General features: G+C 64.3%; 3 protein-coding genes across 4 annotated transcripts; 2 read left to right on the top strand and 1 right to left on the bottom strand.

Annotated features, from left to right (window-relative positions):
• Positions 1-924: 924 nt before the first annotated feature.
• On the bottom strand, positions 925-5,557 carry PIDD1 (p53-induced death domain protein 1). The gene is made up of 16 exons (XM_040971043.1): positions 5,409-5,557; positions 4,814-5,183; positions 4,214-4,627; positions 3,899-4,108; positions 3,764-3,818; positions 3,474-3,675; positions 3,271-3,396; positions 2,997-3,176; positions 2,778-2,925; positions 2,572-2,707; positions 2,345-2,495; positions 2,023-2,146; positions 1,827-1,945; positions 1,648-1,761; positions 1,367-1,566; positions 925-1,288 (listed from the first exon to the last, which is right to left on the bottom strand). The coding sequence occupies exons 2-16, from the start codon at positions 5,106-5,108 to the stop codon at positions 1,030-1,032; spliced, it is 2,733 nt and encodes a 910-aa protein (XP_040826977.1). The 5' UTR covers positions 5,109-5,183; positions 5,409-5,557; the 3' UTR covers positions 925-1,029.
• Positions 5,558-11,468: 5,911 nt separating this feature from the next.
• Positions 11,469-13,016, top strand: RPLP2 (ribosomal protein lateral stalk subunit P2). 2 transcript variants are annotated; one of them, XM_040970687.1, is made up of 5 exons: positions 11,469-11,588; positions 12,006-12,129; positions 12,282-12,330; positions 12,715-12,813; positions 12,903-13,016. In XM_040970687.1, exons 2-5 carry the CDS (start codon positions 12,007-12,009, stop codon positions 12,977-12,979), a joined length of 348 nt encoding a protein of 115 aa, XP_040826621.1. In that variant the 5' UTR covers positions 11,469-11,588; position 12,006; the 3' UTR covers positions 12,980-13,016. The 2 variants fall into 2 exon arrangements, with proteins under 2 accessions (XP_040826621.1, XP_040826622.1); XM_040970688.1 differs by lacking the exon at positions 11,469-11,588 and adding an exon at positions 11,658-11,715.
• Positions 13,017-13,944: 928 nt separating this feature from the next.
• Positions 13,945-17,686, top strand: PNPLA2 (patatin like phospholipase domain containing 2). Its single transcript, XM_040970991.1, has 9 exons — positions 13,945-14,184; positions 15,082-15,314; positions 15,390-15,455; positions 15,640-15,849; positions 15,989-16,049; positions 16,440-16,610; positions 16,697-16,829; positions 16,919-17,041; positions 17,115-17,686. The coding sequence occupies exons 1-9, from the start codon at positions 13,998-14,000 to the stop codon at positions 17,401-17,403; spliced, it is 1,473 nt and encodes a 490-aa protein (XP_040826925.1). The 5' UTR covers positions 13,945-13,997; the 3' UTR covers positions 17,404-17,686.
• The last annotated feature ends 569 nt before the right edge of the window (positions 17,687-18,255 follow it).

The following is an 18,255-nucleotide window of genomic DNA, read 5'->3' as shown; positions in this document are numbered from 1 at the left end:
CTTGGCCCCCTCCCTGCCCTTAGGTGAGCTGGGCAGAAGCGGCTTGGGGACACCAGGGGCCACGCCGCCTTGCCCAGTAAGGGCAGCCAGGGGTGAGGCCCGGGGCGCTTCCCACACAATCGCTCCCGGCTGGCTGCAAGGCCCGGAAGGGGTCCTGGGCGGCGCCGCGCCCCAGCCGGCGGACAAAGGCGATGCGGGCCCCCGCCTGGCCACGCACGCGTCCACGCCCGTCCGCGGGGGCCCGCGAGTGCGCCCCGGCACGACCTCGCGTGCGCCCGGGCCCCAGGCGCCCACCCGCGGGGACACGTGTGCGCGGAGAGCGCGCCCGGCACAGCCGGGGCCGAGCGCGGCCTCCCACACCCGGGCGCCCGAGGGGCCGGAGCATCCGGCGGCCCAGCACCCGCCGCGGCCACCCCGCGCGCCCCAGCGGGCAGCAGCCTCCTCCCCCGCCGCGGCAGCCGGGCCGCGCCCGGGCGAGCGCACGCGGCAGCCCCGCAGGCACTCACCGCGCTCCGCCGCCCGCCGCGCCGCGCGCCTGCACCGAGGCGGGGAGGCGCGTCCGCTCGAGGCCGCGCGCGCTCCGCCCCCGGCCCGGCTCGCGGGCTCCGGCTCCCCCTCCCGGCCGCCGCGGCCACTGCGCCGCCGCCACCTGGGAGCCCTCTGGGCCTGCTGCCCGCACCCGAGGGACGCGCGTGTTGGTGGAGCGCGTGGGAGGGGTGCTCTGGGCGAGGAGGGGTCCCGCAGCCACCTGGGGCAGTTGCGAGGGAACCAGCGGGACAGCAGAGGCGATTTTGTATCGGGCTGGCTGCTATTTTGTAGCAGGGGTGGGGGGGAGGTGTGGCGCTCGCTAGGAGGGCGTCCTGGGCACAGGGGCACCCCCGGCCTTCCAGCTTCCTTCCCACCCCTCAAATAAAGCCAGCTGCAACAGAGGCAACAGCGCGTGTTTTTTGCACACGGAGCACCAAGGCTTTCACAGAGGGCCCCCCCGCACACGCCAGCAGGTCAAGGTCCAGGGCCATATGGCCACGCCTAGGCCTGGGCAGGCTCCGCAGCCAGTGCAGGGCTGGGGTCAGGTGGAGAGGGGTCCTGCCCGGCCAGGCCTGTGCGCCGGATGCTGTCCTGGTATTTGCTGTGCCCAAGGTCCAGGATGGCTCGAACCTCCTCTGCCACGTCCCGCCGGTCGCTCTGCTCCAGGGCCGTCAGCAGCTTCCCCACGGCCCCGGGCTGCCCAGCCTGGCGCTCGGCCCAGGAGAAGAGCATATGGCGGATCTGCCCGTCCAGGTCGTCCCTGGGAGAGGAGGGGGTGGTGACCAAGAGTCCAGCAGGCTGAGGCCCAGCTCTCCGCGCTCCTGGCCGCTCCCCTCACCGGAAGGCGTGGCGGATGCGCTGCAGCTGCTGGTGGGGGAGGCCCAGGTGCAGGGCCACGTTGGGCCAGTCAGGCCCCAGGCGAGCTGCCACACTCAGCAGGTTGCTCTGGGTCAAGAAGCCGGTCTCCGCGTCACCCAAGTTCAGAGGGGCCAGGGAGAGTCCAGCGCCCTGCTCTGCCCTTGCGGATGCCCGCAGCCTCTGCGGGAAGAAAGGCGTGTAGGGAACCCCACCTCGCTGCCCTGCCCACAAGCCCCCAGCACCCCCGGGCTATGTCCGCACCGGCAGTTTGAGGGGCAGGGTAGCCATCCACAGGTCGTCTGCACCCTTCCTCCGCCGGGCGGCCTCGGCCTCCGCGGGGACCTCGGTGGGCACCGTGCCCCGGTAGAAGGACACCTGGGGGAGGGGACACTCAGCGCTCTGGGCAGCCCGGGGGCCGGTGCCCGAGCCCAAGCACACACCTGTCCCCGCACGTCCTGAGCCCGGCGGTCCAGAGCTGTGCTCACATACAACTCCTTCACGTTCTTGAGGTGGGAGTAGAAGACAAAGCAGACTCTGCCCCCCACGCAGTCGGGCCGGTCTGGGGGAGAGCGGCAGTCAGCTGGCGGTGGGCGGAAGGCAGAGCCCAAGGGGTCCCCGCCCGGGCACAGGGCCTACCCGCGTCCACCTCAATGCCCCGCTCGAAAGCTGCAAAGAACTTCTCGCCCTCGAACAGTTCCACGGTGTCCGAGGGCTCCGGGCCGCGGTACCGATCCAGCAGCCGCCTCAGGGTAGCGTCCACCTGCAGGGAGCCCGAGCTCCTGGGACCCCCCGATGCTTCCCAGTGAACAGCCCCGGACAGCTCCCCACACCGCCCCTGGACCCCCACAGCCTCCCTCACTGTCCCAGCCCACCACAGCCTCCCGAGCCCCCCGCACTGCCCTTGGCACCCACAGCCTCCCCCAGGCTCTCTCCACTGTCCCTGGTCCCCCTGCCCCACCTTGTCCCGGGGCAGGCACTGCAGGAGGACCTGCTCAGGGTCCCGGCGTCGCTGCAGTGCGATGAGGTTCACGCGGTGGAGCCGCAGCCTCTCCCAGGCCTTGCGCGCCAGCTCCCCAACACAGGTCTTGGTGGTATACCACAGCCAGTACCTGGGGGGCCGGGAGTGAAGCTAGGGGGCTCAACACACAGGGAGGGGGGCTGAGGGAGCGGGCAGGGCGCACTGACCAGGAGAAGTGGGTGACCTGGAAGCGGGCATACAGGTGGGTGAGCTCCAGCCCCACCCCCGCTGTGATGTCATCCCAGGAGGCTGCGGGAGGGGCCAGGTGTAGCAGGTGCAGGCGGGAGCGGTCCAGACTGAGGCCTGGGTGGGGACAGCAGCTGAGGCCCCCCGGCCAGGTCCTGGGGCCAGGTCCCAGCCGGCTGCCTCTTACCTGTGAGCCCGGCCGGCAGAGGCAGCTGCACAGTGACCGGCTGCAGGAAGGCAGAGTCGCCGCTGAGGGACAGGCACAGCAGGGGACTCACGGCTGCCTGGGGCTCCCCCAGGAGGGCTCGCAGCTCCCGGCCAGCCATGTGTACCACCTGCAGTGGACAGGAGCCCTGAGCATCCGTTTGCTAGGGAACCCTGCCGCCTCAGCCCAGCCGACCCATACCTGCATGGACACACGGCGAGGTTCCTGAGTGGCCCCTGGGGGGAAGGTGACCTTGACCCCGGGATGGCCCGAGGAACACAGCAGTGTCCCCTCCGGTGGCACCAGGCAGGCATCAGACACAGGGCGCAGGACTGCGAGGAACCATGAGAAGTGGGGCACCTGGCAGCGGGCCCAGAGCCACTGGGACAGTGAGAGGCAGAAGAAAGACGCTGTGAGAGCGGCAGGCAGCGGCCGGGGCTGCCCGCTGACCCCGCCTAGCCCATGCAGGTCTCACTTGGGGCGCCTCCTTCTCCAGGTGGGTCTCCAGGTCACTCCAGCTGCTGTCACTCCGGGTCCTGACCACCACCTCACGCCACAGCCGGGTCCGAGGGGGCACGACCCGCAGCCACAGGCTCACGTCCTGTGGAGGCAGGGTGTGTGAGGGTTGGGGCCCAGCCTGCCCGCGTCCCCACTCATCCTCCACCCTCCTTGTCCTGCCTGGTGGAAGACCAGCCCGTGGGGCCGCAGCTCCAGGACACCGCTAAGCAGGGAGTCGTGGGGGCCCAGCGGGGCCAGGCCCGGCTCCGGCAGCCACAGCTGGTAGGAGATGGTGACAGGGGTCGCAGTGGCCCCTGCTGGGAACCGCAGGCGGAAACCACTGGCCAGGGTCACACAGCAGCCTCGAGGGGTCACTGGGAAGCTGAGGAAGGAGGGGCGTGGGTCAGAGGGCAGCGAGAGGCCCCTGGGGACAGGGTAGAGAGATGGTGCCCCTCACCCACCACCCCTACCTGTCCACATCCGAGGTCAGGAACAGCCGGGGCATTCCCGGCTCCAGGGGCCTCCCTGCAGGAGGAGTTGATCGGTGTTGGGGTTGGTGCCAGGCCTGGGGGCCCACCCATCACCTGCCCTAGCTGTGGGCCTACCTGGGGGGCTCGGGAGGCCTGGGGGGGCCTCGCCCAAGGGGTTGCCCTTCAGACGCACGAAGGGGGCATCCCGTAGCTCCACAGGCACATCCCGGAGCTGGTTGTCTCGCAGGTCCAGCTGGACCAGCAGCGGGAGGCCCGCCAGGCTGGCGGGCACGGAGGTTAGACGGTTGCTATGAAGGGTGAGGACCCGCAGGGAGCGCAGCCCAGCTGTGGACGGGCGGAGAGCAGTGGGCACTGGCTGGCATGAGCAGCCCGTAGTCCACAGGGGCCAAGGGATGCTGCCCGCTGGCCCCGGGCTCTGCCACCACTCACCCAAGGAGGCGGGAATGGTCTGCAGTGCGTTGGACGCCAGGTTCAGCTCAGAGAGGCTGCAGAGGCCTGAGATGGCAGGGGGCAGGGCGTCCAGCATGTTCCCCGAGAGGTCGAGGCGCTGCAGGCTGGTCAGCGCGCCCAGCGTGGTGGGCAGTGCCTGGAGCTGGTTGTGGGCGGCCGAGAGGAAGGTGAGGGCAGTGAGGGCGCCCAGAGCCTCAGGCAGCTCCGAGAGGTGGTTGTAGGAGACCAGCAGCGCATCCAGGCCACGCATGTGTGGGACACAGGCCGGCAGCGTCCGCAGGCTGTTGAAGCTTAGGTCCAGGTGGGCCAGGCGGGCCAGGCCGCCCAGGGCGGCTGGCAGTGTGTTCAGGGCGCCCGGGAGACAGGCACCCAGTGGGTCCCGGCGCTGCCCTCCTGGGGAGGGGCAGGGATCATGGCCTTTAGCGCCAGCACCCCAGCCCCCAGCCCCACCCAGGAGCCCCCCCATCTGAACTGCAGCAGGTACCGGACAGTGCCGGGCCGCGCTGCCCCGTGCGCGCTGGGTCAGCTCAGCAGTGCCCCTGGGAAGGCAGGTCCAGGGCAGGAGGCAGGCAAGCTCACCTGTGAGGACCAGGGAGCGGAGGCGGGGCAGGTGAGTGGGCACCAGGGCCAGGGCGGCCTCCAGCAGCCTGGGGTCCTCGTGGGGGCTCAGCCGCAGGAACGCCGCCTGCCGCAGCTCGGGGGCCGGCTGGGCACAGAGGCGCAGGAGCCGCCGGCAGCCCCCGGGCTGCAGGTCCAGGCTCAGTCTGTTCCCGGCCAGGAGACGAGGTGCAGCGGGCTCGGCCTCTGCCTGGGCTGTGGCAGCATCTGGGGTGACAGCTGCCGCGGGCTGCAGCCCCTCCGCCTCTGTCGCCATCACCCGCCGGCTGTCCTTGGGGGACGGGCATGTCCCAGCTCGCAGGCCAGGCCTGCTCGGGCAGGCCCCGGGAAGCTGCGGAGGCCGGGAGAGGAGGGGGTGAGGGCAGCCCGGCCAGCGCGGCTGCGGACGGTGTGATCGCTCTGGGGGACTGTGCGCCCCGTGGCTGGGCGGCTGGCCTTTCCATCGTGAAGCTGGACCGCGCCTGCGCCCCCTCCCCGCCCACCCCGACCTGGGGTCTCAGCCCACTTTGGGCCCCTGCACGCATCGGCTGGGAAGGAGCGGGGCTAGGGCCCTCACCTGCCGCGCGGGTGGCTGGGCCCGGGCGTCTGAGAAGCCGACGTGGTGAAGGACCCGAGGTGAGAGCCACCTGGTGGCTTCGGAGTGACCAGTGCACGGAGCTCTGGGATCAGCCGGGAGGGCGCGCAGACCCGCGCTCGGGCCCCGCTTCCCGCTTCCCGCTTCCAGCTTCCCGCGCGCAGGCGGGGACTCCGGGCTCCGCCCCGTCGGTCACGCCCCGCGCAGGGGCGGGGGTCAGCGGTCAGCGGCCAGGCCTGGGGCGGCGGCGCCGCGGGGAGGCTCTCCGGGCACCGGGTGCGGAGGCGCGGCGCACACCGGGGAAGCCACAGGCAGGGGCAGGTGCCCAGGGTCGGGGCTTGCTGGCCCTGCCCCCTCGCAGGCTCCAGGCCAGCAGCTGGTTCCCTGCCCGGGTTTGGATGCAGAGACCCCGACGGGGGCACCTCGTCCGGCCCGGCAGCGCCTGTTAGTTACCGTCCCTCCCAGGGCTGGGTGGACGTGTGCCCCGTCTCCTAAACCCTGAGCTGGGGCCAGGCAGAGGCTGCATCCGGTCACCCACGGGGATGTTTTTCAGCTCCTGGAGTGTGTGGGGTGGGCTTGATGCCCCTGGTGGGAGGCCCGCATCCCACACCAAGGGTCCTGACCCAGCTTCTTCCATGCACCTCCAGTGCTGGGGTCGCCAACACCCACCTGGGGGCCCAGGCTGGAGCCTGGCTCCTGGATTTGGCCTGGCCCAGGCCTAGTTGTTTCTGGGATTTGGGGAGTAAACCAATGTCTGGAAGAGCCTGTCTCCCAAATAAAATGAAAATAAAAATTGAATAACCACTTTGAAAGAGAAAAGGAGTGATTTTTAAAGATTTACTGGAGGGGGCCTGGCGCAATAGAGCGTAGTGGCTAAAGTCCTCGCCTTACACGGGCCAGGATCCCACATGGGGCCGGTTCTAATCCCAGCAGCCCCGCTTTCCATCCAGCTCCCTGCTTGTGGCCTGGGAAGGCGGTCGAAGACGGCCAAAAGCTTTGGGACCCGCGTGGGAGACCTGGAAAAGCTCCTGGCTTCAGATCGGCTCAGCTCCAGCTGTTGGGGCCGCCTGGGGAGTGAACCATCAGATGGAAGATCTTCCTCTCTTTCCTCCTCTCTGTATGTCTGACTTTGCAATAAAAATAAATAAACCTAAAAAAAAAAAAAAGATTTATTGCAAAGGCCAATTTATGGAGAGAAACATCTTCCATCACTGGTTCACTCCCTACATGAACCAGGTCCAGGCCTGGTGGGTGGCAGTGACATGTACCCAGGTCGCCCACCGGCCACACCCCAGGGCGTCACTGGCAGAAGACAGCTTCAGGGAGTAACTGGACCGAGTCACCTCCCACTCACATTCGAACCTGGGGGCTCAGCTCTGCCCACAGCCTGTGGTTTCCAAGGTCTGCTGGGCTGAGGCTTCCTGAAGTGGGGTCCCCTGGTGCCCCTTCTGGGGCATAGTACTCAAGGATTATGCCAAGTCATGTGAGCTTGATGCCAGCGCCAGGCTTCAGCAGGTTAACCATCACTGCAACACCAGCATCCCATGTGGGCGCTGGTTTGTATACCAGCTGTTCCACTTCCCTTCCAGCTTCCTGCTCATGGTCTGGGAAAGCAGCCCGTGGCCTGGCCCGTGGGCTTGGACCCTGCACCCGTGTGGGAGACCTGGAGGAACTTCTCTAAGACACTCATGACTAGAAAAGAATTATTGCCAGGTTGATCTATGTTCTGAAGTGCAGAGGACCGTCCCTACCCACTGGGTGCTGCCGTATGCCGCTAGCAAGGAGAGGTCCCTCCCCTGGGGTGAAGCTCATCCCACCCATCTTCCTCTGTGCCGGACCCTTCCTCATTAGGGGCCCACAGGGGCATCCCTCTCAACTGTGTAAATAGCAAAAACAAAATACAAAATATTAAAAAGGTTGCTCTTGGTCGTGGGCTGCCATTGCACTAGCACTCTGGACTCTCGGCCTCCTGGAGGCTCGCTGAGTTCCCACGGGCAGACACAGGAAAGCGGCACACACAACGGTTGACATTGCAGTGACTGGCACCCCAGTGACACTCAGCAAGCTTTGATCTAAACCCCACCAGCAACAAGGTGGAAGGGACGTTTACCGGGAGCTCAGGAGCTACTGTTAGAGTCCGGGCCAGAGCTCCCCGCCTGGACATTAGGGTGCGAGCTAGTCAACCCCCAGAAAACGACAAAGAGTCTTGCTGGTAATGCAAAAAGCAAACAGAGTTTATTGTGCCAGCATGCTGGGGTCAGATCATACTTGGGGCACACAGGCCAGCCAAGTGGATCGGACCCTGACTTAACATAAGGCTGGAGATTATATACCCCGTCTTGGCTGTAACATATATCAAAGTCAACTCAAAAGTAACGAATTTAGGTGCAAGCAGTCTGTTCCATTCTCACACATATTGTTTATGCTCCCACACTTATTATTTACAGCTCATCCCATCCTGACACCCTTGTCTTTATGGCTCCTCCAGTCTTTTATGGCTCCTCCAGTCCCTGGGGCCGGGGAACTGTGCCCCTGCCTTCCTGCACCTGGGTTCAATGGTAGATAAGTTCACAGAGAAACAAGGGAGACAGATTTATCACTAAAGTGGAGCTTTCCCACAGTGCAGGCGCCTTCTGACCTAGCGAAGTAGTGGCTTCTCACCCCAAAGGGCCTAATATCACCTAACACTAATATTCTTAACGTTTTAACATACTAACATTATACTAATACTCTAATACTACCCTCATACAAAGAACTGCCTATCCTGCTGGTCTGTCTGATTTGACCAGGGTCAGAGACACAGCAGCAGATCCCAGACGGGCAGTGCAGGAAAGGGTGGATTTTACAACCCAGTCTGCCCCCTAGAGCCAGATCGGGTGCCACTTTGTACAGTGTGGAAAAATTCTAACACTGCAGAGACAACAGCGAGCTGCACATGTGCTGAGCTGGGAGCGAACTTACTGAGCTCAGTGCATTGCAGTGGCCCCACAGGAAAACAATATTGACTAGCTCATCGTACAGGTCAAAATAGGTCAGTGCGGCCCTCAGACCTAAAGGCCAACGGGTTCTACTTCTCTGTGTAGGACACCTGGTGTCTCCCTCCCCCTGACCTGCTCCACCGGAAGTGGGAGAAAAGTACAGACAACAACGTGCAGCCTCAGCACGGCATCACAGGAGGAGGGGAGTGGTGAGGCAGGAGCTGGGGCTCCTGAGACCATGCTGGAAATCTAGCATAACAACCCAGATGACTGCAAACAAAGAGCTGTGTACCAATTGCAATAAGTAAAATCTAACTGTAGGCCTGTGGGTGACAGAGCTTAGAAACCTGCCCCAAGGAGAAGAATCTGCTAACCAGAAGTACAATGATCAAGAGCAAAAGAAGAGACAGTGGCACAATGAATATTACTGAAGACTCCCCTGCAAAGGAGCACAAGCCTTTGCCAACCCCAGAGTTCACTGAGGAAGACATCAAGAAAATGGGGGACACAGAATTCAAAACCCTTGTTATAAAGCTTCTTATCAACAACGAGAAGTACATAAAGCAGGAGTTCAAGGAATTCAAGGAATCTGTCACACAGCAAATAACAGCAGTGAATCCAATGAAAGCTGATGTGTCAGAAATTAAGAATACGGTGAGGCAAACTAAAAGTCCAGTGGAGAGTCTCCAACACAGAATGAAGGAGGCAGAAGAAAGAATCTCAGAATTGGAACATATTTCCTGTCACCAGGGGGAAACAAACAAAAAACTAGAAGCAGGGCTGGGGCAAGCTAAAAAATGTATTCAAGGAATTGAAAGAGACTATTAAAAGGCCAAATATAAGAGTTATGGGAGTCCCAGAAGGTGCAGAAAGATAAGCTGGGATTAGAGGTGTATTCAATCAAATAATAAGGGAAAATTTCCCTATCTAGAGAAATAATTGGGAAACAACATCCAGGAGGGGCACAGAACTCCCAACAGGCTTGACCAAAAGCAATCTTCACCATGACACATGATGATCAAGCTCTCTTTAATCAAACATAAGGAAAAGATCCTTAAATGTGCTCATGAAAAAAAAATCAACTGACATATAAAGGAATGCCAATTAACCTCACAGGAGACCTCTCGTAGGAAACTCTACAGGCCAGGAGAGAATGGAGTGACATTTTCCAGATGCTAAAAGCAAAAAATTGTCAACCCAGGATAACATACCCAGCAAAGCTTTCCTTCATCTTTGAAAATGAAATAAAATTCTTGGGCCCGGCGTGGTGGCGCAAGTGGTTAAAGGTCCTCGCCTTGCACGCCCGGGATCCCATATGGGCGCCGGTTCTAATCCCGGCAGCCCCGCTTCCCTTCCAGCTCCCTGCCTGTGGCCCGGGAAAGCAGTCGAGGACGGCCAAAAGCTTTGGGACTCTGCACCCGCGTGGGAGACCCGGAAGAGGCTCCTGGCTTCGGATCGGCATAGTATCGGCCCGTTGCGCTCACTTGGGGAGTGAATCATCGGATGGAAGATCTTCCTCTCTGTCTCTCCTCTCTCTGTATATCCGCCTTTCCAATGAAAAAATAATAAAAATAAATCTTTAAAAAAAAAGAAATAAAATTCTTGCACATTAAAGTTACAATATGCCTCTTCCAAACCTGCCCTACAAATGATACTCCAAGACGTTCTCTTGACGGAGAAAAGGAATAGCACCCACCAAAACCAAAGGCAAATGCGAAGGACATCCCAGTGAAATGACAACAGAAGACTAAACCAATGAACAAACCATTCCTACAACGACAGGACCAAATTACTATTCATTCATATTAACCCTGACTGTAAATGGCTTAAACTCACGAATTAAATGTCATAGATTATTGAGCTAGATTTAAAAAAAAAATACTAAAACCCATCTATCTGTTACCTATAGAAGACACATCTCACCAACAAAGACCAGCGGAAACTGTATTTCATGGATTTTGATTTTTTTTAAGTTTCATCTCTTCAAATAGATCATATAGTAGCATCATTTTCTTCAAGAAGGTTCTTGACTTTCTTTTTCAATTCTTCAGGGACACATTAGTCATTGAGTAACATATAATTTAACTTCATGGTGTTGTTAATTTCTTTTTTCTTCCTGTTGTTGGTTTTGTTTTGTGGCTTTTCATTTAAGGGGATGTATAGTAACTGTGTCATGGAGACTATCCTATCCAGATGTGAGGGTGTAATGCAGTATGCATCTCCACTTCCAGACCAAGATGGACTCCCGATGAAACTGTTTACTGTATATTGACAATAGGATGCTGAACTCTGCCACTGTCCATGCCCGCAGTGATGGACATATGACTGTGCATGAAGAACTACAATATAGTAATATGGGGGAACTTGGTGAGGGGTGAGGGAACTGGGGAGGGGGTGTGGGAAATCTCACGGCCTACGGAACTGTATTATAAATTGATAATAACAATAATGAAAGCTATGAGATAAGAATAAATCTAAAAAAAAGTTACAAAGGTTATTTATTTCTACTGGAAAGCCAGGTATGCACGTCCCATCTGCTGGCTCAGTTCCCCAAGGACCCAAGGCTTCGGGCCGTCTCTGCTCGCCCAATGGAGCAGCCGGGACACGAACCCGTGTCCCCGAGGGCTGCGGGCCCGGCGGTGCTCGGCTCAGCGCCCGGACGCCATGACGGCGGGGAGGGCCCCGCGGACCGGGAGGGACCCGGGAAGGACGCGCGGACCGCCCGGCCGCCCCAGGCCCGGCCGCCAGGCCCCACCGAGCACAACATGGACGCCGCGGCCTCCGCCCGCCTCCCCGGCCGCGGGGCACCCTGGGACCTGCAGTCCGCGGCGCGTGGCATGCCGGAAGCTGTAGGCGCCGCGCGGCACGCCGGGAGCGCGGGGCACGCCGCAGGCCCGGCCGGACACCCGCGCGCGCCGACCCCGCCGGACCGAGGGCCGGTGTCCTCCTCGGCGCTCCGGGAAGGGCCGGGGCCCCGCCGTCCGTCCGCCCCGGCCCCGGCCCACCCCGAGGGCGCCGCCGCCGTCGTCACCGGCTGAGCGGGGGACGTCACTCGGCGGCGCCGCGCGCGGTGGCTGCTGGGACCGCGCTTTACTCCCGCCCCCCGCGGCGGCGTCTTCCTTTCCGCCGCAGACGGCGCCGAGGACGCACGAGGGCCGGGGGGACGGAGCAGGGAAGCCGCCGAGTGAGCCGGGGGCCGGGGGACGGGGAGAGACCGGGGGACGGGGAGAGACCGGGGGACGGGGAGACGGGACGGGGCGGGAGGCCGAGGACGCACGAGGCCCGGGAGGACGGAGCAGCGAGGCCGCCGAGTGAGCCGGGGGCCGGGGGAGAGACCGGGGGACGGGGAGAGACCGGGGGACGGGGAGGGAGACCGGGGGACGGGGAGAGACCGGGGGACGGGGAGGGAGACCGGGAGACGGTGGGAACAGGAGGGACCGGAGAGAAGGAGCAGGGGGCGGGCGCACGGCGCCGAGCACCCCCGCCACCCGGAGTGAGGGCGGCGGACACCGGCCACGTGCTGGCCTTCCCGGGCACCGGGCCCCGGCGGGAGGAGGGGAGGCCGTCCTGGTGCCCTGCACCAACGGCCTTCCCCCCGCAGCATGCGCTACGTCGCCTCCTATCTGCTGGCCGCCCTTGGGGGCAACGCGTCGCCCAGCGCCAAGGACATCAGGAAGATCCTGGACAGTGTGGGCATCGAAGCGGACGACGAGAGGCTCAACAAGGTGCGGGGAGGGCGAGGGAGGTTCGGGGCTGCTGACCACCCCACGGTCCACAAGGGACAGGGATGGGAGAGGGCTGGGGCTGACCACCTCATGGGTCCACAAGGGCAGGGACGGTGAGGGCCGGCGCTGCTGACCACCCCACATGTCCACAGGTCATCAGTGAACTCAATGGCAAGAACATTGAGGATGTGATCGCCCAGGGTGAGTGCTGGGGGTGACCACGCCACGTCCGCCCTAATCCCTGTGGCCAGTGTGGCCTGCAGGCTTCGCTGGTGGACCAGAGCATGTGGGCCACTCCCGCAGCCGTGGGTACTGGGTGGTGTGCTCACGGGGCGGCTGCATGGCCACAGGCCTGGCCGGGTTACTGGAAGTCCCCTGCCCGGCCCTGGGATGAGGGGAAGGAGGGTCCCAGTGACCATGGTCCTCTGGCCCGTGGGCCTCTAGCAGGGTGTTGGTCACAGAGTCCTGTCCCTCTTGCCAGTGACTGGAGCCTAGGCCACCCCCACTAGGTTCCCTGGTCCCAGGCATCAGTGGACACACATGTGGGCATGCGTGTGCAGCCCAGCTCACCCGGTCTTCCCGCAGGCATTGGCAAGCTGGCCAGTGTGCCCGCTGGAGGGGCTGTGGCCGTGTCTGCTGCCCCGGGATCCGCGGCCCCCGCTGCTGGTGCAGCCCCTGCAGCAGGTGAGTGGGGGTTGCCAGTGAGCGCGTGTGGGCTGTCCCCCCAACACAGCATGGAAGACACCCCGTTCACACCTGTCTCCCCAACACAGCGGAAGAGAAGAAGGAGGAGAAGAAGGAAGAGTCGGAGGAGTCGGACGACGACATGGGGTTCGGCCTGTTTGACTAGATCCTGTGTCCCCAATAAAGTTTTCTGTTACTTTCCAGTCTGAGCTTCTTGTTCGGGTGGGGTGGTGTTCATCAGGGACCCCAGCATCATCAGGGTCCAGCCTGGGTGTTCCTACATCACAGGAGTGGGGTGTTGGGGTATCTACCAGGCTCTGCCTGAGGCTGAAGGGCTGGGGTGACAGGTGGATGGGTATTGGGGGTCCCTGGCTGTCACACTCTGGAATTGGGGCCTTGCCCACAATTCATGCGAGCCAGCCAGGTCCCTGGGCAGTGGGGTGACATGTGGCCAGCAGCCGGGTTCCTGGAATCTCCCAACATGTTCCTGGTCAGGAGCCTCCTGGGGAACGGGTCTGTGTCCTCGGAACCAGGACAGAGGTCTCAGAACAGATGGGGAGGCCCTGCCCTGCTGGAGTCCCAAAATCCAACCTGGGGCCTTGGTTCCCGACCACCACACTGTGCAAGGCCTTCCCTGCTCACCCTGCGGTGTCTCCAGCCCCGGACCAGGGGTGGGTCCTACCGTCTCTTGTCCCAGCTGTGCATCTCCACCCCAAACGGAGGGTCCTCTCTGCCAGCCCGGTGGCCACAACTCCATCCCCCCCAAAAGTGCAAAGACCAGAGTGCCCATTTGTGAGATTGGCCAGGACCTGGGTGGGACTGGGGACCCCTGGCCGGGACGCGTGATGTCAGCGGGCGCCTCTGCTTCCGGGGCAGCGCTGGGGGAGGAAGGGGAGGAGGAGGAGGCCGTGCGCTGGACACCAGGCCCGCCCCTCGCGGGTCGGGGACCCCGGCTGACCCCCTCGGGCTTGGCCCGGTCCCCCGCCGCCGTGCGCCTCTCGGAGCCCCTCGGGGCGCGGGTGCCCGTCGGGGCGCGGGCTCGTGGGCGCGGCCGTTCCCCGCGCGCCCCCATTGGCCGTGCGCGCCGGCCCCGCCCCCGCCGCGGCCCCAAAGCGCCGCCCGCGCCGGCCTGGGCAGCGTCTCGGCTCCGCGGCCGACACCGGAGTCCAGGGCCGCCCGCCGCGATGTTCCCGCGGGAGAGCAAGTGGAACATCTCGTTCGCGGGCTGCGGGTTCCTGGGTGTCTACCACATCGGCGTGGCCTCCTGCCTCCGCGAGCACGCACCCTTCCTGGTGGCCAACGCCACGCACATCTACGGCGCCTCGGCCGGCGCGCTCACGGCCACCGCGCTGGTCACCGGCGCCTGCCTGGGTGAGCGGGGGTCCCGCCAGGGGCGCAGGCCCCTGGCGGCTCCTGGTTTGTTTTGCTCCTGGGAGGGCCCGGGCAGGTGCAGCCAGAGCTGCTTCATCGGAAAGAGAAAGAAGTTGGTGGGCGGAGCCCGATGCCGGAGGAGGAATGCAGGGTCCCCGCCCCTGGGCCAACAAGTGGCCGAGCCCCGGTGTGGGGCGGCCCCGCTGCGGCTCGGGGCCCTTGGTGGAGGGGTCAGCGGGGCGGGTGGACGTTGCTGGTACTCCTGTCTGCCTCCAGACCTGGGTGCTGGACTCCTGGGTGTGCGGGTGGGACCTCTGGACTCTGGAGCCCCACGGTCAGCGATGCCCTAGTGGCCTGTCCACACACACACACTTCCGGCTGCCACATAGGGACCGTGTTTACAGCCCCAGGCCACCTCTGGGAGTGCCAGCAGGCACGTGTCCAGCAGCAGGCCTGGGTCCCCTGGTGACCTCTGGAGTCCTGCCACCCGGTCTGCCCCTGCCCACAGCATCTCCCAAAGTGGCCCCAGGCAGGTCCTCAGCTCCGCCAAGCCACCCGAAGGGGCCCGATGGCCTGAACTGACAGGACTTTGAGGCCTGGCCCCACTCTGGGCCCCGCCAAGTGGGTGACAGCGAGGCGGTCAGAGTTGAGCTTCTGCTGTGTCCCCAGTCCTGGGCTGATGCCACACCATACTCGTGACTCATGGTGACAGGCAGTTGGGAAATAGCTGGCAGAGGGCAGGTCCTTGTTTCTGCTGGCCAGTCGGCCCAGGCTCCCTGGGCCCTGCAACCCCTCCGAGGTCACTGAGGACACTGCCTTGAGGCTGTGCTGGGCAGCTTGGGCGTGTAGCCCCCAGGGGTCGCCTGACCCCCTGATCCTGTGGCCTTGCCCCTCCAGGTGAGGCAGGTGCCAACATCATCGAAGTGTCCAAGGAGGCACGGAAGCGGTTCCTGGGGCCCCTGCACCCTTCCTTCAACCTGGTGAAGACCATCCGAGGCTGCCTGCTCAAGACCCTGCCGGCCGACTGCCACGAGCGGGCCAGCGGCCGCCTGGGCATCTCGCTGACCCGCGTCTCCGATGGCCAGAATGTCATCTTGTCCCACTTCAGCTCCAAGGAGGAGCTGATCCAGGTGGGTGCCCGCGGTGAGGCCTCGTGGGGGGCGTGGGGAGCCCCAGGCCGGCTCACCAGCCCCTCCCGCCCCCAGGCCAACGTGTGTAGCACTTTCATCCCTGTGTACTGCGGCCTCATCCCGCCGGCCCTGCAGGGCGTGGTGAGTGGCCTGCACCCCTGGGACCAGGAGGAACTGCTCCCCGCCTGCCCCTGCCCTCTGCCTCACTCCCGGGTTGCTCAAGGGGCCCCGGGGCCGTGCTTCCTGTGGCGGGTGCCCACTGGGGGAGAGGCCCCAGCGCAGCAGCCCGGGGCCGGCCGTGACAGTGCTGTCTGTCGCTGTCCAGCGTTACGTGGACGGCGGCATCTCGGACAACCTGCCCCTCTACGAGCTAAAGCACACCATCACCGTGTCCCCCTTCTCGGGCGAGAGCGACATCTGCCCACAGGACAGCTCTACCAACATCCACGAGCTCAGGGTCACCAACACCAGCATCCAGTTCAACCTACGCAACCTCTACCGCCTGTCCAAGGCGCTTTTCCCGCCGGAGCCCCTGGTGAGTGCGCGCGGGATGCGGGCAGGGGGCCACTTGCACTGGCCGCGCTGGGAACAGGCTAGGCCCGGACAGGCTGCTGGGTGGCGGCGAGGGGCAGAGCTGATGCCCAGAGTCCTCAGGGTCCACTTCCCGGCTTCAGGTGCTACGGGAGATGTGCAAGCAGGGTTACCGGGATGGCCTGCGCTTCCTGCGGCGGAATGGTGCGTGAGGGGCCATGGGTGGGAGGAGTGCGCGCCCTCGGGGCCAGCTCAGGAAGGTGTTTGGGGGCCGTGGGTGGGAGGAGTGTGGGATCTTGGGTGGGAGGAGTGCGCGCCCTGGGGGGCAGCCATGTCGGGGAGGTGCCGTGGGGTGGGTGGGAGGAGTGCGCGCCCTCGGGGCCAGCTCAGGAAGGTGTTTGGGGGCCGTGGGTGGGAGGAGTGCGGGACCGTGGGTGGGAAGGAGTGGCGCCCGCAGGGCCGGGTCGGGGAGGAGTGTGCGGGGCCGTAGGGAGGCCATGGCCTGCTGCCCCTCTGCTGGCCACCGACGGCTGCATCATGGGCTGCTCTGTCATCCAAGCCCTAACCCTAACTCTGGTCTCTGCCACCCCCCAGGCCTCCTGAACCGGCCCAACCCCTTGCTGGCGCTGCCCCCGGCACAGCCCGAAGCCCCGGAGGACACCCAGGAGGCGGAGGCTGCAGAGGACTCGGCCCACATGGGGGACCCGTCGCTGCCATCGGGGGCGGACCTCATCTTGGAGCATCTTCCGGCTCGGCTCAACGAGGGTGGGTGTGTGCGGAGGAGGCGCCTGGCTGGGCGGCCGGCTCTGTTCCTCCGACCCACGCCTTCTCCTCTCTCCCTACTCCCACAGCCCTGCTGGAGGCCTGCGTGGAGCCCAGTGACCTGATGGCCACGCTGTCCAACATGCTGCCTGTGCGCCTGGCCACCGCCATGATGGTGCCGTACACACTGCCTCTGGAGAGCGCCGTCTCCTTTACAATCCGGTACGCATCCCAGGAGGGGTTTCGGGGTGGTGAGGGGCGTCACCCGCACGCGGGGGTGGCCGGTGAGCCTGTCCGCGCTGCTTCCCCAGCCTGCTGGAGTGGCTGCCCGACGTCCCCGAGGACATCCGGTGGATGAAGGAGCAGACCGGCAGCCTTTGCCAGTATCTGATGATGCGCGCCAAGCGAAAGCTGGGCAGCCACCTGCCCGCCGGGTGAGCCGCCCTGCCTGCCCGCCCTGCCCGGCGGCCAGGGAGCACCCGCTGACGCCCACCCTCGCCCCCGCAGGTCGACGGAGCAGACGGAGCAGACGGAGCTGCGCCGCGCTCGGTCCCTGCCCTCCGTGCCGCTGGCCTGCTCCTACAGCCACGCGCTGCCACGCTGGATGCGCGCGAACCTTTCCCTGGGGGACGCGCTGGCCAAGTGGGAGGAGTGCCAGCGGCAGCTGCTGCTCGGCCTCTTCTGCACCAACGTGGCCTTCCCGCCCGACGCGCTGCGCATGCGTGACCCCGTGGACGCCGCGGACCCCGCGGACCCCGCGCCTTCCCAGAGCCCTGCCGAGCCGCCCGCTCGCTGAGTGCCCCAGCTCCCCGTGGTGGGCCCTGGTGGGAGTGCTGGCTGGCGAGGGCTTACCGCCAGAACGAGCGACTTTGCTGTGAACCCCAAGCCCACGGCCCCTCCCCGGGCGCACAAGTGGGGCGGGGGTAGAGTGTCCTCCCTTGCAGGGGCACCCCGGGGCCCTGCCTTCTGGGAACTAGGCACCTGCCTCACGCCCTGCTGGGTGTTCGCATTGCAGAACTGTGTGCAGAAGTATTTATTTTCAGCAGAGCAGATGTAATAAAGGCCACAGCCCAGCTTCAGGCTGCTTCCCTGCCACACAGCTCCCAGGCGCCTGGGGCCTGCAGCTGAGGGGGGAGTCTGTCCTGTGGGCCAGGCGCTGTGGCCACCTGCCCGGCACTCTGCCCTGAGGCCTCCTGGCTGACCTGAGCTGCGGTGGGACCAAGATCCTTGCTGAATAACAGCCAGGGTGTTTACAAAAGGTGGTGTTGTGTGACGCAGCAGGGACATGCAGTCCACTCCGGGCTGGCCAGCTGTGGGCACAGGGCCTGGGCCGCGTGGGATCAGGCTCCAGATCCACCCTGAGGCCAGTCCTGCAGCTCCAGCCCGGCCTGAGCAACCTCAGTGTCACCCCCACGACCCCTTGCCATTACCTCCATAGCTCCCTTGCTCTCAGGCCCATAGCTGCCTCAGTGTCACCCCATGGCCCCTCACCGTCACCCCCACGAGCCCCCTCACTGTCACCCCATGGGTCCCCTCACCGTCACCCCCACGAGCCCCCTCACTGTTACCCCATGGCCCCTCACTGTGTACCCCAACGGCCCCTTGCTGTCATCTCCCTGGCTCGTCACTGTGTCTCCCCATGGCCCTT

Source organism: Ochotona curzoniae, unplaced genomic scaffold (genome assembly GCF_017591425.1).
Source record: "Ochotona curzoniae isolate NIBS_2020 unplaced genomic scaffold, NIBS_Ocur_1.0 scaffold_4937, whole genome shotgun sequence".
NCBI lineage: Eukaryota > Metazoa > Chordata > Mammalia > Lagomorpha > Ochotonidae > Ochotona > Ochotona curzoniae.
Note: the sequence above shows the minus strand (reverse complement) of the source record. Positions and strands in the feature narration are given on the sequence as shown.